The following is a 16043-nucleotide window of genomic DNA, read 5'->3' as shown; positions in this document are numbered from 1 at the left end:
AAAAAAAAAAAAAGCTCTTTTCTTGGTTAACCGCAGCGAGTGGGGATACGGGCTGCGGGGTCTGGGCTCCACCTGTCCCCTCTCTGTCTGCACAGTGCTGATGCCACCCGGCACAGAGACCCCCTGGCAGCCGACGGGGCTCGGCGTGCAGGGGCCCTGCCTGGGAGCACCGCCGCACGTGAGGGTGTCACAAGGCCTTTAATAAACAACACATACTGATAAGCGGGGGGTTTACTTACACTTGCATGGAGTTTTCCTTTTTTTGACATCGCTAAAAATTTGTTGCTGAAAACTCCTCGTATTCCTACAATCCCCTGAGACACAGCAAATATTTCCAAAATACCTAGGATGACAGAAATCCCAAAATAAATCACAGTTCTTTTCACATTGGTGTGACAAAGAAAAGAAAAAAAAAAATAAAATATATCAGTCTCACAGGTTCTCATTCCCTCTCCACATCCACACGACCCTGCTCCTCAGCTGTCTGGCTCCACACAGCTCCTGGTCCGTCCCTCGCCCCGCAGCGGGACCTGCACCAACCCCGGGATGGCTACAGGGTGATGGGTTGGTGGTAGTTTTTTTTTTAAACACTGCATTTTAGAGGACAATTTCCAACTCAGCTGTAACCAAGCAAGTTCACCCCTGGGGAAATCCCTCTCAAGGGTGGGAAGAGCCCCTTGTGCCTACAGCCAGCCTGCTGAGATCAGCCTTGCCTGTCCTCCTCCCGTGCACGCCCGGCTCTGGAAATAAGGGTGTCACACACACCATTTGGGGCCACAGGTACCAATAATGGTTCCTTAGGCCCCTCCTCACAGCAGGACTTGGGGAGCAGGGCGCTACGCAGCCCAGCCAGGAGAAAACAAGCCATTTTCCCCTCAAACAGGTATTTTCTGAGCAGGGTTGAGCTTTGGCCTCTGGTGGGGCTTGGGTGACCTATAACTCATCTTACAGAAGACATTCAACCTCCGAGCATCCTCCAGCAGCAGCACCGACACGTTTCGCTTCCCCACACAGCGCGGTGTCCCCCGGGGCAGTTCCTGGGTGGCAGCAGGGTCAGGCGTCCCCCGACACCCCCCGCCAGCCGGGGTAAGCACCACGTTCTCAACGTGCCCTTCCCACCCTGGGCAATAAGCATTGCTCCCCACGGCTGCAGCCCTGGGGTGGCCCCGGGGGGGTCTCAGTGGCCCCAGCCCCGGGGAGAAGGAGCCCGTGAGAGCATCTCTCGCTGCCCCAGCGAAGGGCCACGCGGATTAACGTGCCGAGAGCTAACATGAAGCCGCCGTTAAATCCCCAGGCCAGGGGATCGGATCACCACTTCCCATGTTTATTTTAAGGAGGAAGCACAGCTCCCGCAGGCGCCCAGGTCCCAGCACCCAGGGGTCCGGGGGGCACTTCGGGGGGCTGGTGGGCCACCCCTCCTCACCCCACATGCTGAGAGGCACGGGGTTGCGTAGCCCCACTGTAACAAGGCACGTACACCCTCCAGCACGCTCCCTCTCCCTGAGGGCACCCCAAAACCTGCTGGCCTTTGGGGGGTGGCCACGCTGGCTGGGAGACGTACTCCCAGTTACTGGGTCAAGCCCAGTTTCCCAGGGGCCAAAGCTGGGGCTTCCCTGCCACAAGCTGACTTCTGCCTCATGGGGGACGGCTCCTCGGGGCAACACCCCGACACAGCCCCTGCCACCAGCACATGTCCCCAGCCGGGACTGGCTCAGCTCTGAAGTGCGGAGCCGGTGCTGCTGTTGCCTTTCCAGGGAGAAAATCTCGGATTAAAGAGGAAGGAACTTCAGGTAATCCAAGTCCCTGCAAGACAGCTGTGGCATCAAAGGCTGCGCACATCTCATCGGGGAGAGCCGCTCCGCCATAAGGCTGCGGGACAGGGTCCAGGGGGGCACGGTGTGGGCAGCCCCTCCAAACTCACCTCTCCCAAAGCAGCCCCAGCCTGGATGCCCCATTTTCCTATCCATCCCCATTGCAGCTGACCCCCTCCTGGCCATGTGCCTGCAGTGCTCCTCGAGACCCCAGGAGGGGTTTCTGGCCTGCCAGTACCCCTGCCCGCGGGCTGCCCTCCTCCATGGGGCCACAGCATAGACCAGGGCCCGAGTTATTGGGCCCAGGCCAGATGTGCCCATTGCTCCACGAGCAGCCCGACAGCAGAAGCCACGCGTGCTACCAGGGTCACCTCAGGCCCGAGCCCTCGGGCTCTTCGAGTGATTTTTCATCCCTGCCTGCCATTTCATTCCCTCTCACAGGCTATCGCGGCAGCTCCGACCCAAAGGATAAGGCATGAGTTAGCACAGCTTTCTCTCAGGGCAACGTCAGCCTCAGTCCTATTTTTAAACTGAATCTCTCCTATCGCTGTGCCGGAAGAATGAGAATGCGCAGGGAAGGGTGGAAAAGTTACACGGGGAAAGGATAGAAAAGGGGCGCCAGGGAGAGCCTGGCGCAGCATCCTCCCCTCAGCACCCCGGCGAGGTGCTGCGGGGGGAGCGCGACCCTCGAGCCTTCACCTCGGTCCCCCCGCACTCGCCTCCTCCAGGCGAGCAAACCCTGCGGCACCGCACTCCCCAAAACGACGGGACAGAGCTCGCTCCGCTCCCGGGGCGACATCCCACCCGCGGGCACAGCACCCCGGGGCCGGCAGCACCCCAAATCCGCCCCTTCCGAGGCCGCCTGCGCTGCAGCTCCCCGCCGGGGAAGGCGGCAGGGAGCGGGCGGCTCCGCCACCGCGGAGGGGACGCCGCCAGGGACGGGGATGCCGCAGCCCCGGGGGTGCCCCGCTGCCCCCCACCACCCCCCCCCCGGCACTCACTGAGCGGGCTCGCGTCGTGGGCGCCGTCCACGCGGCCGTCGGGGTGCAGCTGGAGGTGGAAGCCGATGCCCACCCGGCAGTACAGCCGGCCCCGCCGCCGCCCCGGGCGGCTCCGCGGGAAGCGGCTCGGCGCCGCCGCCCACGAGGAGGCGGAGGAGGAGGAGGAGGAGGAAGGCGCGGGGGCGTTGCGGGCCGCCGGCCCCGGGTGCGCCCCGCCGGGCAGCCGCTCCCGCCGGGCGCGGGCGGGCAGGGCGAGCAGGAGGAGGAGGAGGAGGAAGGACGGGCGCATCGTGCCGGCGGGAGGCGGGCGCCGCATCCCGCTCCGCCGCGGGGGACCGGGCACGGGGGGACCGGGCACGGCCGGGCCGGCCCTCCCCGCCGCCGGGGTATTTATGATCGGGCGGCGGCCCCGCACCTGTGCGCGGCCCCGGCAGCGCCGAGCCCCCCCCCGCCCCGCCGCCCCCCGCAGCAGATGCTGGGGCTCGGGGGGCGCATAAATCTGGGCATTAACTTGTCCGCCCCGCCGGGACGGAGGCGCTGGGGCCGCGCCTCGGGTTACGCCGAGAAATACCTTGTCAGCGGCTTCCCCCCGCGGCCGGGCACCGGGGCTCGGCGGAGCCCTCGGGCAGGGGAAGGGATTGGGTTGCAGCCCCCCGGGCCGGGGTGCGGGGGGGACAGCCGGCAGCTGCACACCAGCCCCGGGCGGGGGGCACGGCGGCGGGTGTGGGGCTGGAGGCAGCACCTCGAGGGAAAGCCGCTTTCCCTCCCGCACGGGTGCTCAGCCCCAGGGAGCAGCCCCGGGGGGGTAGGGGGGGGTCCCAGTGCTGCCACCCCCGGGGTGGTACCCGAGCAGGGCGGATGGAGGCCCCACGGGCTCCCGCTGCTAGCCCAGTAACCCTGACACGCGCCCCGTGCCCCGCCAGCTCCAGGGGCCGTATTTCTTCCCAATTACAAAGACAACCGCCACACAGCAACACGGCACAGGAGGAGACCCTGCGGCAACAGCCCATCCATCACCCCGCCAACAGCACCGAGTCTGTCCTGCGTTTTTGGGCTCCTGGGGCTCCCTGCACATCTCCCCAAGCCACCAGGAAAACCTCGCCTCTACAACAGCCAGCATCGGCCAAACTCACCCTGCCCAGCACGCAGCCCTCGGCACATACATGCCCTCACTGCTCCCGCAAATCTGCTTTTTCTCCCTAAACCCTACCCAGAAAAGGCTCTGCGGCCATCACCAGGGTCGGCTCTGGCCAGGCTGCGCGCCCAGGGATCGGGTTCAGCAGGAAGGAGGCAGAGCGGGTGGCACGCCGGGGGGTGACCTTCGCCTTCAGAGGAAGCTGAAGGTCGGGGGCACGGGGAGGGACACCCACTTAAGGGGCCATATCCAGCCTGACCGACACCTGGCACAGTCTGATGTGAACAGAGATGATCTCACAACAACATTACTGCAATTTCAAACTATTTGTCAGCACGTATAAATATACACACACGTTATTTATAAATGTGTATATATAGACAGCCCTATATATAGATACACATACCTGAAGGAGGGTCAGGGCACTCCAAAGCTTGTTTACTTCTTCCAGCTGTAGCAGTTGGCCTGGTAAAATCTGTGACTTCCACTTGCCCACATCATCTTCTTTATTTAATTACATGCACACGCTGACTCTAAATCCAGATCCACATGCAAGACAAGGACCTAAAGGGGTTACAAACCTCCCCCATGATGTTTGCACTGGACCTTATATACCAGCACAGCCGAGGCACACGCAGAGGCACACCCACCTCACCTGAGGAGGATTTCATCCTGCTTTAAAGGCTGCAGCTGCCAAAGGATCAGCCCCTGGGAAATCTCTGTTCTCCATCCAGATCAAGGAGACCATAAATCATTTCTGCCACTGTAAGTTAAGGTGAATGTAAAAGTGTTGAAATCTTCATCATGGGGGTGACCGGGCACAGCAGCAGCCCAGGAGCAGGAAGGAGGCACATGCACATCCCTGGGGGAGGTGCCCACCCAAAGCTGCCATGCCCTGAGGTTCACTGGCAAGCCCAGCTGCCCAGATTTTGACCCTCGTGTCCATCTCCATAGCTTCCACCAGCTTTTCTGGTGCCACCCTGGCCACCAGGCATCCTCTGCTCACACTTGCTTCTGGACCAGTCTTCCTCCCCAGTGAAGAAATCCCTGAAAACCCAAATTCCCACAGGGCGAGGCCATTGGAAAAGCCACTGAGAAGGTGACATCTGACAGGTGGGCTTGCCAAAGCTGCTCCTCTAGACCTGCTGTTGGTGCAAGCCTACTGCCCCACATGTTCACAGCCCTTTCTGGGGGGCACCGTGAGACAGCCAAGCCCTTTGGGGTCTCATCCCCTGCACTCTCTGCTTTTCCCTGCTGTGGGATAGGACACAGATACCCTGCCTGAGAGACCGCCTCCTGCCTGAGGTGGGGGCTCCTGCCCATCTGCAGGATGCCATCGCCCTCCTCTGGGGACTGGCCGCCCTGGCAGAGAAATGACTCACACGAGATACTGTCCTTGGGGCACATGGCATATTTTCAGCTTCACTATGAAACCCGAAGAAAGAGAACTCCCAAGCAGTCCTTTGGGCATGAACTGTATTGTCTTGTTTTCATTTGAATCTATTCATTAACACATCAATTTCAAATAGCCCGAGTGCCAATGTAGCATACTTCAGTAAAAAGAAGATGAGGCTTAAATCTAAATAAATAAGTAGATGTAATAGCCAGCTTCCTGAAATCATCCGGTGTCATTGCCTTTGGCAGTAGCAGCCCTTACATACATACCAGCAGCGTCTGAAGCCTAATGCTGATGTTATGTCACCTAAATTATTCAAGGCTTGGTTACAGAGAAAACTTCCAGCAAACAGAGAAAATAAGTTGAGTTTCAAGCACAAAATTTCTAGTTTGAAGAGGAGAAGGGCTCTTCTGAGCCTGTTTGATCTGCAGTGTAAGACAGGGCCACGCGTCACATGGCAGGAATGCCCCCCCCTCCAAACACGAGCCCAGCACCACTTAATTGCCCCTTAAAGATACACAAGGTAAAAAGTGACAAGACATAAAACAAGCCAGCGAAGCTCTGTGCAGGCAGCTTGTGTGTGAAGCTGTAGCCCAGGTGGCACCAGAGCCGCTGCACTCTGCCAGCCCCGTGCTGATAGGAATGCCCTTGGCTCCCACGGGTGTAGTGTGTGGGTATGACAGCCCCGTGCATCCCTTCGGGAGGTGTCCCCGCTTCTGGGGGAAGGTGCACACCTCGGCTGCTGGAGCAGCTCTGCACAGAGCTGAAAGCAGAATATGTTGCTAGCAGCAACATTTAATTAATTAAAGATAACCCAGGTGCTGTGGGGAACCCAGGTGCTGCCGGGTGACATGCACCCCCTTCCCTATGGGCACAAAAGCTACAGGGGTCACTCAGAAGCCACCTACCAGCCTCGCCACTGGAAAACACCAGCCTGGCACGCTGCTCTGCTGAGAGGCCACAGCTGCCGGCAGCTCTAGGAACCGCAAGGCTGAGCCAAGGCCCCAGGACGCTTCATTCAAGGGGAGCCTGAGCACCACTTCCCTGCAGCGCTCTGGCCCAGCAGCACGTCCCCGGGTGTGGGACGGCCACCCTGCTGCCCTGCTGCAGGCAGGGGCTGGCAGCAGGCTGGCAGGACAACGACAAACAGCTGCTGCCCTCAGGGACTGGTTTGGTGTGTTACAAGACATAGTGTAAATGGTGTGGCTGGAGGGTGGACTTTACACTGACCACAACAGGCACGGGCTGGTCCCAGGCGTGCCACAGTCTCTGCACGCCACCTGGAGCAACTCTCCGGCACTTACCCTGTCTTACCATCAGCACAGGACACGCTGGTGCATCCCCAGGCGCGTGCAGTCACCCCGACACCAGTGGAGACCCCCTTAGAAGGCAGCAAACCCACAAGCCTCCCCAAAGCGACGTGGAGGGATTTCTGCCAGGCAGCTGGTACCGAAGGGGGGATGCGCCGGTAGCACAGGTGCATTCGCACATCAGTGCACGTCCATGCAGCCCCAGCATCTCTTTTGCACAGTAAGTCCTCGGGGTAAGCAAAGCTCTAACGTCACCACTGCAGACCAGGGCTGTTCCGAGGCCAGGCAGCGGTGACAGGCAGTGCCATGCTCCCAGACAGCTGTGGCCACGCCGGCGGGGAGACCCCGGCCGCAACCTGCCCACGGTGCCCCACACCGCTGCCACCCTCCTCCTGCCCACGGGACCAGGCAGAGAAGGCAACCTGTTCATGCTTAAACCTTGACAGGCACAACGTCCAGCTGCTGCCGTGGAAAACAGCTAAGGAAATAAACGAAATATTAACAAGTGAAAAAGAACCTCTCTTGAAAAAAGCTCAAAGCCAGCCAGGTATCATTCAGCATTTTGCAGAACAGAACCGTATTTGACAGAAACTTCCCCCATGCATTTTGATTTTTGTGTGTACTGGTTTTAAACCCACCATCAATACCTTCTGTACTGGGTAAATCTATTCCCCACTCCAAATGAGACCTTAACAGCAGGCTCTGGCTTTGGCTCCAAGGTAGACAACAAATACTGTACAGCTCGTACTATTTTCAAAATGAGTAAACTATTTCAGTCTTTTCGTAGATACCCATGGCCAAATAACTCATTTTTAAGAGTTGGATATTACAGTGAAATCTTAATAGCTGATTTTTCAATGTCCACAGCTTGCTCAATTACAGGTTAAGTAGCAATACACACCTTGCACAGAGGAGCTCAGCCTACTCGGGAACAACCGCAGCAAAGGGTGTCACCGGCCAGGCAGCAGACTCTCATCCCTCCGTCATGCCAGCACGCTGCTTTGCATCTTCATGCTTCGCAGAAAACCCAGCACAGAGGTTTTTGGGCAACCTCTGCAGGCTGTGATGCAGTGTGTGGGCACCGCGCCGAGGGCTCGCCGTGAGGATGCTGCGGAGGGAGCTGACCCCCGTGAAAGCCTCACTCAGACACCTCTGTCCAGACCTAAAGAAAAAAATCTGTGTGAAAGCAGCTCTGTTCAGCCTGTGTCCGTGCAGCCGGGAATTCAGCTGCCCGTGTCCGACCACACGGGTCCTAATCCACGGCTGAACCTGCTGCCCTGTAGAGCCAGAGGCAAAGCTCCCACTGGCGCTGGTGGGGGCAGGATCAGGCCCCAAGGCAGGCAGCTGCTCTTGGCTTCAGCCCAGGGATTCGGGAGCTGGTGGTCTGCTGCCCGTGGCTGCCTGACTGCTGCTTGTTGTATTAAAAGCAAATAAAACACCCCCAAACCACAGTTTTGCCCGTGCATGTCACTGACATGTATTAGAATAAGCACAATTCAGATTGGCTTTCAAAAAGTAACAACTGCGGGTGCAAGCCTGCTTACTGCACCCTGGTAAATGCATTAATATCAGCATTTATTGGAATTATTATTATTATTATTATTATCTGCAGTGTGGCCCAGCCACAGATGGAGCAGCCTCACCTTGAGTGCTGCAGGAAGCAGGTGATCCTGATATCAGATTTTGCCAAAATAAAGTCTAACATCTTTGATCAAATTTCTTGCCCACAACTCCTGTACATTTTTGGTACTCACCCTGCGGAACACAGTGAGCTTTGTGTACCAGTAACGGCGCGGGGTGCCTGCTGCACCCTACGTGCACTGTGTGACAGTACTTTTAAGGGGCTGACTGTGCAGGCAGGCACCCCTCAGCCCAGACTGACCCCCCAGGCAAAGCCCCGGGGCTCAGCACTGTGCCTGCAGACAGGCTTGAAATTAAAGGGCAGAAGAGCAGGGTGCTGTGGGGTGCTGCCAGAGCAGGACAGAATCACACGCAGCTGCTCGGCTGTAAGAGGCCATGAAGTATTTGGACTTACTTGAGAGGTGCTGGATGTGCCGAGGCGCCTGGGACCCCGCAGCCGTGAGCCGGCTCCCACGATCCCCACCCGTGGGCAAGGCCGAGGGGCCAGAGGAGGCACAGCAGCAGCTCTGCAGCACCAGCAGGTGCCAACAGCCGTGGAGAGCATCGCCGGTACCTCCTGTATCACCCCCCGGGCACCGGGGAGGCGCCGAGCCCCCAGAGCCATCCCGGGGCGGCTACAGGAGAGGAGCTGCCCCGAGAGGAGCGCGGAGCACCGCGCAGCCCCCAGGGGAGCCCGGCAAGGCAGCGGGCACCCTCCGCTCTCCCCGCCCAGCCCAGCGGCCCCGCTAGATGGCGGTGCCCGTCCGCCCCCGCAGCAGCCCCGAGCCCCGCAGCCACCCCGCAGCCCCCGCAAAGTACCTGGTTCCCCGGCACGGCCATGTGAGGAGCTCCCCGACGTTATCCGTAAAGCAGGAGCCCCCCGCGTGTCACCGCCTTTTGAGGAAAACCCCCGGCGAGCAATTAAGCCCTCGCCCCCGCAATTAATTGCAGACAGGTGGGGCCACGCGTGTCCCCGGCTGCGATGCGCGGCGGGCGGGAGGTGCCGTTTTGGCACGGTGCGGGGGTTATTCGTACCGTGCCGGGGACCGGGCAGGGGGCAAGCGTGCTGATGGAGCGAGCAGCATCAGAGGGGAGCTGGGGGGAAGCAGTCCCAGCCTGCGAGCGCGGGGGGAGAGTAATCAGAATGGAAAATGTATCATTTGGGGGAAAACCTCCAGACTCTGACACCAGTTTCATGGCAGGGACCCACCTGTGGTCTTCTGATGTACAGGAGGATCAGTGCTGGTTATCAGCCTCAGCTCTTCTCAGGAAGAGACAAGAAGGCTCTAAGTATGCGGAGTTTTTAAGTGTGTCCCATCTGAAGCTCTCGCCAACTTCCCCCACAGCTGTAAAAGCTTTGCAGCACGTCCAGGTACTTCACGGCAACTCCAAAACAGGGCAGCAGGCGCTGGTGGCACCCAGAGCCCCGTTTGCAGAATGCTGGGGGGCTTCCAGGCTCTGGCTCGGGCTCCTGCCTCGCACACCTCCTGCCTTGGGATATTTTCAGAGCCACACGCAGCCTCGTCCCTGTGACACCCAGCCCTCGCCAGAGTTACGCCAGCCTGTGCACGGAAATGGGTTTTCAACGCACCACCAAGCTGCTGCGTGGGCAGGTGCTCTCCCTTGCACCCAAAAATACGTGGGTCTGATGCCAAATGCATCCGCTGCAGGTGGTGCCTGTAGGACCAGGCTGTCCCCACATGCCAAGGGGGGAATCCTCTTTCCCTGAGCCCTCCCATGTGTCCCTGGCTGTGGTCCCATGACCCCAATAATGAACCGGGGCAGAAGGGACCCACTCCGGCCCCTCCAACCACTCCCTGCCCCAGGACACCCTGGGCTGGGGGCTCCTCTGGGCCCTGGCACCCCAGGCCCTGTACAACCCCCGTGGGCTCTGCCCACTGTCGGGGCCCGGGTTCCCCCCACCCTGCAAGCCGGGGCCCACGCACAGCCCTGGTAAGGGTGGTGGGCGATAAAGGCTCCTGGCAGGGGTGAGGTGATGTGGGTGGGTGGTGTGGCACAAAGGGGAGGCCCAAGAGGGGCTGGGAAGGAAAAGGGAAAGGGAAAAGGGGGAAAAGAGATAGGAAAGAGGAAAGAATGGAAGAGAGAAAAAAAAGAAAGAAAGAAAAAGAAAGAAAGAAAAAGAAAGAAAGAAAAAGAAAGAAAGAAAAAGAAAGAAAGAAAAAGAAAGAAAAAGAAAGAAAGAAAAGAAATAAAAGCAAGAAGGAAAGAAAAAAGAGGAAGGAGAGAAGGAAGGAAGAAATAAAAGAAAAGAAAGAAAAAGAAAGGCAAAAAGAAAGCAATGAACCAAAACCACGAAAGGAAGACGAAAGGAAGGGAAGGACAGGATGAAAGAAAGAGAGAGAAATAAAGGGTGAATAAAATGCGGGGCAAAACCAAGGATGAACAGGCGGAAGGACGGACGGATGTCAGAGGGGCCGAAGGAAGGAAGGAGAGAAGGGAGGCGAGCAGCGAGGAGCCGCAGAGGGGTCTCTCCCCTTCCCCGCACCGGCCCCCGCACCGGCCCGGCCGGGGGCACCGCTCCTGCCCCGCAGCCGTGGGGCCGCCCCGCTCCCCACCGCCCACCCCCCGGCATCGATTAACGGCGAGATGCTTTGAAGAAAATAAAGTCATTTATTGTCAAAGCATCCAACATACCCAGATAAACTATAAAGGTTAATAAATCTTTTCGAGAGGGGGGAGGAAAAAAAAAAAAAACAACCAACCAAACCGAAAAGGAAAGGTAACACGGAACTACCGAGACCATTTCACGGGCACCAAGTGACACTCTGCGGCAGGAGGGACGCGGGCGGCGGGGGCCGGGCGGGCGGGAGGCGCCCGGTGCATGCAGGACCCCGGCCCGCCGCCCCCGCCGGCCCCGCCGCGCTCCTCCCTGCCTTTAGCTTTATATCTAAAATAAAAATTTACCCTGACATATAATTATTATTACATCTAAACCATAAGTGCTTAATAATTTAAGTAGAAACGTATGACAAATGCATCAATATGTTGCAATATATGACATTTTAAAAAATGTATTTTTTAAGTCATTTGCGCTTTTTTTTCCTCTTTTTTTTTTTCCCGGTGCTTTTATTCTTTTTTTTTTTTCCTTTTTTTTTTCTTCCTTCTTCCTTTTTTTTTCTTCTTCTTCTTTTTCTCCTCTCCTCCCCTGCTGCCCTCCCCGCCCCTCCCCGGAAAGTGAAAATGCGTGCATCGAAAGGAAAGGAAAGGAAGCGGCGGGCGGCCGCTGCCGTCCGCGGGGGGCCGGGCGGGGGTCCCCGGGGTGTGCGGGGTGGGGTGAGGGGGGGTCCCCGCTAGTTGTGCGAGGTCATGTGGCGGGAGAGGTGGTGGCGCTCGCGGAAGGACTCGTTGCAGATGGGGCACTTGAGCTTCTCCTCGCGGCGGCGCTTGACGAGGGGCTCCAGCGCGTACTCCTTCTTGTGGTGGGAGCGCATGTGGTACACCAGGTCCGAGGTCATGCGGAAGGACGCGTTGCACTTGGCGCACCAGTTCTGGGCCGGCAGGCACAGCGACGTGAACGACGGCGGCAGCAGCGTCAGCGCCGACGGCAGCTGCAGCTGCAGCGGCCCCGCCGCCGCCGCCGCCACCGCCGCCGCCGCCGAGCTCTTGGGCCAGAAGGCGGTGGCGTAGAGGAAGGGGCTCTGCTTGGGCAGCCCCCCGCCGCCGCCACCCCCTCCGCCGCCGCCGCCGCCCGCCGCCTCCCCGCCGCCCGGCAGCTTGACGGCCAGCGCCTCGGCGGCGTAGAGGCGGGCGGGAGCGGCGGCGCCGTCGGGGCAGGGCTCGCCCAGCCCGCCCAGCTTCTGGCCCAGCACCAGCGGCGGGACGTGCGGGAAGGAGCGGGCGGGCTGGGAGAAGGCGCTCTTCCGCTCCTCCGCCGCGCCGCCGGGGCCGCCCCCGAGCTGCGGCACCGTGGTGAAGGCGCTGCCCCGCGCCGGGCTGCCCCCCTCCAGGCGGGCGGCCAGCGGCCCGGCGGGGCCGCCGCGGGGGCACAGCCCCGGCTCCGCGCCGCCCGGCCCCGGGGCGGCGGGCGAGGCGCGCTCCTGGCCCTCCTCGGGGCCGCCGCCGTCGGGCTCGGGGCCGCGGGCCGCCTTCTTCACCTCCACGAAGGCGCTGCGCTTGGCCTCCCCCGTCTCCGGGCTCGGCGGGGCGAAGAGGCGGCCGCCCTCCTCCAAGCCGCAGTAGGAGCCGGCCGCCCGGTACTGCTGCTGCGGGGCGCACACCGGCTCCTCCTTGGGCGCCGCGGGCAGCCCCGGCCGCTCCGCCGGGAAGCGGCCCCGCGCCGCCGCCCCGGGGCCCCGCTCCTCCTCCTCGGGGTACCGCCGCTTGGCCTTCCCGGCCGGCGGCTCGGGGCCGCCCTCGGGGTGCGCCGGCCGTCCCGGGGACCCGCCGTGGCCGCCGCGGGAGTTCTCCAGCTCCCGCGCCAGGTTGTGGAAGTCCGTGGAGGGCTTGGTGCTGGCGGCGGGGCTGCCGCCGTCGGCCCCGGGGAAGGGGTGGCGGAGCGGCCCGCCGGGCTTGCAGTACTTGCCGGCCTCCTGCTCCTTGCCGGCGCCGTCCTTGCCGCCGGGGGCCTCGGCGGCGGGGCCGGTGTCGGGGCCGTGCAGCCTCTTGGGGCAGCGGAACCGGAGGTGGGCGGCGAAGGGCAGCTCGAACTGGAAGCGCTGGCTGCACTCGGGGCAGGCGAAGGGCGGCGAGCCTGCGGCCGGGCACACGCACACGCGGGACGGGACACACGAGAGACGGGGACACCGTCAGCCGGGGCCACCCACCGGGCTTCCCCAGGGGAGCAAGGGAAAGGGGGCGGGGGGCCCCGACGCCAGCCGCCTCCCCGCCATCACCCCGCACAGCCCCCCGCTCCGCCCCGCCACGGCGTCCCCTGGTCACCCGGGGCCCTGGGCAGGGGACGCGGGGCACCCACCGTTGCTGCGGGCGGGGGCCCGGGCGGGGCCGAGCAGCAGCAGCTCCGTGAGCTCCTTGCCGTACCACACCAGCAGCTCCTCGTCCTTGGCGATGCGGCGCAGGGAGCGGTAGAAGAGCTGCCCGCTCTTGATGTAGGCCTCCAGGTTCTGCTCCTCTCGCTCCCGCGCCGACTGCACCAGCCGCAGCCACATCAGCCCCTCCGACGAGCCGTTGGCCGCCGACGTGTCCACCTGCAAACCCCGCTTTAACCAACGCGCACGAACGGACCGACCGACCGACCGACGGACGGGATGGGGCCGGGCAGCCGGCTGGAGCGGCGGGGGAGCGGCTCTGCCCTCGCCGGTGACGGGGGAAAAGCATCCCGGTGACGGGGGAAAAGCATCCCGGCGGCGGGGGGTCCCTCCCGGCTCGGCGGGGCGGCGGCAAGCGGCGGGCGGCCCGACGGGGCTGTGCTCCGTGCGGGGATGTGCTGGGGCACCGGCCGCGGGGCGAGCGGCTTTGCGCGGCAGCTGAGCGGCGCTTACCCGGAATATGTAGGGGACGGTGCGCTTGTCGGTGGACTTGAGGGCGATGAAGGCGATGCTGTCGTACAGGGACGTGTGGCTCAGGACGCAGGGGCCGAAAATGGCATTTTCCGGAATGTCGCAGGTGGTGTAAACGCTGGTGAAAATGTCAGTCAAGCACTGCTGGACCGTCTTGGCGTCCCCGTCCCATATTCCCCTCTGGACGCCGGCGTCCTCCATGGCTGCGGGCGGAGAGAGGGGCAGAGCGGAGGCGTTACGGTGCGGCCGGCCCCGCCGCAGCGCTGCGCCGAGATGCGGCCGGGGAAGACAAAATTAAATTTAAAAAAATATATAATCAACAAAAAAACTTTAAAATAAATAAAAATCAGAGGCAGGCGAGCACTTTCACCGGCCCGGAAAAAAAATAAAGGCAGCGAGGAGCTCCGCGAGCGGGAGGCGAGGTGCGGGGAAGCTGTCGCGATGATTTATTTACCGGCGAGCCCGGCTGCGAGCGCGACGGGAGCCGGCTCCGCGCAGGGACCGGGCAGGCGCTGGGGGAAAAGCCGGCGGCCGGACCGGGGCACGGGCAGGAGCCGGACAACAAGGGGCAGCGGTCTGCGGGCCTCCGCCCGAGGCGGGGAGCGGGGCTCCCGCCGGTGCCCCCGCAAAAGAGGAGCCGGGCTCCGGGCTGTGACAGAGGAGCAGAGCGAATGGGTTTCAAGTGGCTTGTCATTGTCGCTGATTGCATGTCAGCTCACCTCCCGCTCCGCTCGACAAGAGGGAACGTATGTCTGCTCATTACCATAATCCAGCACTTTCCCTCCGAGACTTTAATTAAAAGCAGCAAGCAGAGGTAATTATTTTTACCTCGACACGCTTATTTATGGAGGAGGGTGAGCCGCGGCTCCTGTGCTGTACGAGGGGACGGATGCAGGCGGAGGCGAGGCGGGCAGGGTGCGGGCAGCGGGTACCGGGCAGCGGGACGGCGGCCGCCGGGCTGCCCGCGCCTCCCGCCCCGCTCCGCGGTGCCGGGGCCGGAGCTGCGCGCAGGGCTGCGGTGCCCTTGCCCTTTCCGAGCCAATTAGGGTAAGGCTGCCTCCCCCCCACCCCATCTGGCATCGAAATCATTCATTTGGGGTTCGCTCGGGAATAAATCCGTGTGTCTCTCGGTGCGCCTATCTACACCCGAAGCCGCTCGCACCGGGCACGGCGCCGCCGCGCCGCCTTTCCCCCCCGCTTTCGGCAGACAACCGTGTCCCCGGAGCCCCCAGGAACTTCTCCTCCCGGAGCGGCAGCGTGGGCGGCGGGGGGGTCCTTGGCCCTCCCCGGGAACGGGGGCGGCGGGGACGGCGCTTTCGCTGCCTCCCCGCCGCCCTCCCCGTTACGGTGCTGCCCGGCGCATCCCTTCCCCGAAAGGGATTATTTCGCCAAACGAAACAAACGGCACCGAGCGGCCCCCGCCAAACTTTCCACCCTCCCTCGCCGAGCCCCGCACGGCTCCCCATGGCCCCGCATCTCCCCGTATCCCCGGGTCCCCCCCGGCCCCGCGGCGTTGCCTCCCCCCGGCCGCCCTTTGTCCGGGCCGGGCGGCGCCGGGGCCGCTCCCGGAGCCGCGGCCGCCGGGCACCGCATCCCGGGCAGGGCCGCCGCGCCCCGGGCCTCGGCACGGCCGCCTCCCGCATTGTTTCCTCCGCCGGGGCCGCCCCGCCGGCGCGGTGCTGCGCGGCTCCCCCCGGCCCGGCGGCGGCGGCGGCGCGGGGAGTGGCGGGGCCCCGCCGCGGGTACTCACCGGGGAGAAGGGGAACACAATCCTCGCCCCGACGAGTGGCACAAAGGCGGGCTCCTGCCTGCGCTGCCCCCGGCGCTGCGGTATCAGCGCGGCTCCATGGCCGGGGAGGCGGCGGGCCGGGGGCCGGGGCGCGGGCGGCGGCGGGGAGGCGAGCGGTGCAGATGGACCCGATGCAGTGAGTGACTGGCACACAGACACACACTTTTTGTTTGCTGCACATAATCTGCCCAATGACGCGTGACAGCCCACGTCCCCTCCCTTTAACCCCTTCGGGGGCTGCCCGCTCGCCGCCCGCCGCCCGCTCCTCACCTGGCTCCGCCGCCACCGGCCACCTGCGGGGGGGGGGGGTGCTGGGGCGGGACGGGCCGCAGCCCCCCCACCGACCCTTCCCCGTGGCAACGGGCGGGTTTGGGGGCCTCCGCTCGGGCCTGGCAGGGGGTGCGGGGCGGGGAGCCGGGGGGGCCCGGCGGCCGCTCCGCCCGGTGCCGGGATCCCCGTGGCCGCCGTCCCTCTCTGCCCGCTCACCTGCCGGGCAGCGGGGAG

At 62.8% G+C, this 16043-nt stretch overlaps 2 protein-coding genes across 6 annotated transcripts in view; both read right to left on the bottom strand.

Moving 5' to 3' along the window:
* Positions 1 to 4002, bottom strand: part of FGF5 (fibroblast growth factor 5) — a 73616-nt gene extending 69614 nt beyond the window's left edge. For 3 of the 5 annotated variants that reach the window (XR_011048427.1, XM_068403772.1, XM_068403773.1), the window contains exons 1-2: positions 2813 to 3181; positions 240 to 343 (exon numbers count right to left, since the gene is read on the bottom strand). Coding sequence is in view for 4 of the 5 variants with exons in the window: in XM_068403772.1 (XP_068259873.1) it covers positions 240 to 343; positions 2813 to 3128 (420 nt within the window). In the remaining variant the exon portion in view is untranslated. Of the gene's footprint in view, positions 1 to 239; positions 344 to 436; positions 490 to 2812; positions 3182 to 3945 lie in introns of those variants that run through there. The other 2 variants (XM_068403775.1, XM_068403776.1) reach the window with 2 other exon arrangements.
* Positions 4003 to 11416: 7414 nt separating this feature from the next.
* Positions 11417 to 15596, bottom strand: PRDM8 (PR/SET domain 8). Its single transcript, XM_068404007.1, has 4 exons — positions 15501 to 15596; positions 13733 to 13953; positions 13207 to 13438; positions 11417 to 12984 (listed from the first exon to the last, which is right to left on the bottom strand). Exons 2-4 carry the CDS (start codon positions 13949 to 13951, stop codon positions 11585 to 11587), a joined length of 1851 nt encoding a protein of 616 aa, XP_068260108.1. The 5' UTR covers positions 13952 to 13953; positions 15501 to 15596; the 3' UTR covers positions 11417 to 11584.
* Positions 15597 to 16043: the final 447 nt, after the last annotated feature.

This window comes from Nyctibius grandis, chromosome 6 (assembly GCF_013368605.1).
Source record: "Nyctibius grandis isolate bNycGra1 chromosome 6, bNycGra1.pri, whole genome shotgun sequence".
Lineage (NCBI taxonomy): Eukaryota > Metazoa > Chordata > Aves > Nyctibiiformes > Nyctibiidae > Nyctibius > Nyctibius grandis.
This window is presented reverse-complemented; position numbering and strand designations above follow the sequence as displayed.

Coding starts and splice junctions, on each gene's coding strand:
- PRDM8 (XM_068404007.1), bottom strand. CDS start 13,951: ATGGAGGACGCCGGCGTCCAGAGGGGAATATGGGACGGGGACGCCAAG. Junction 13,439..13,732: donor CCGTCCCCTACATATTCCGG/GTAAGCGCCGCT, acceptor CGGGGTTTGCAG/GTGGACACGTCGGCGGCCAA. Junction 12,985..13,206: donor GGCCCCCGCCCGCAGCAACG/GTGGGTGCCCCG, acceptor GCCCGGCCGCAG/GCTCGCCGCCCTTCGCCTGC.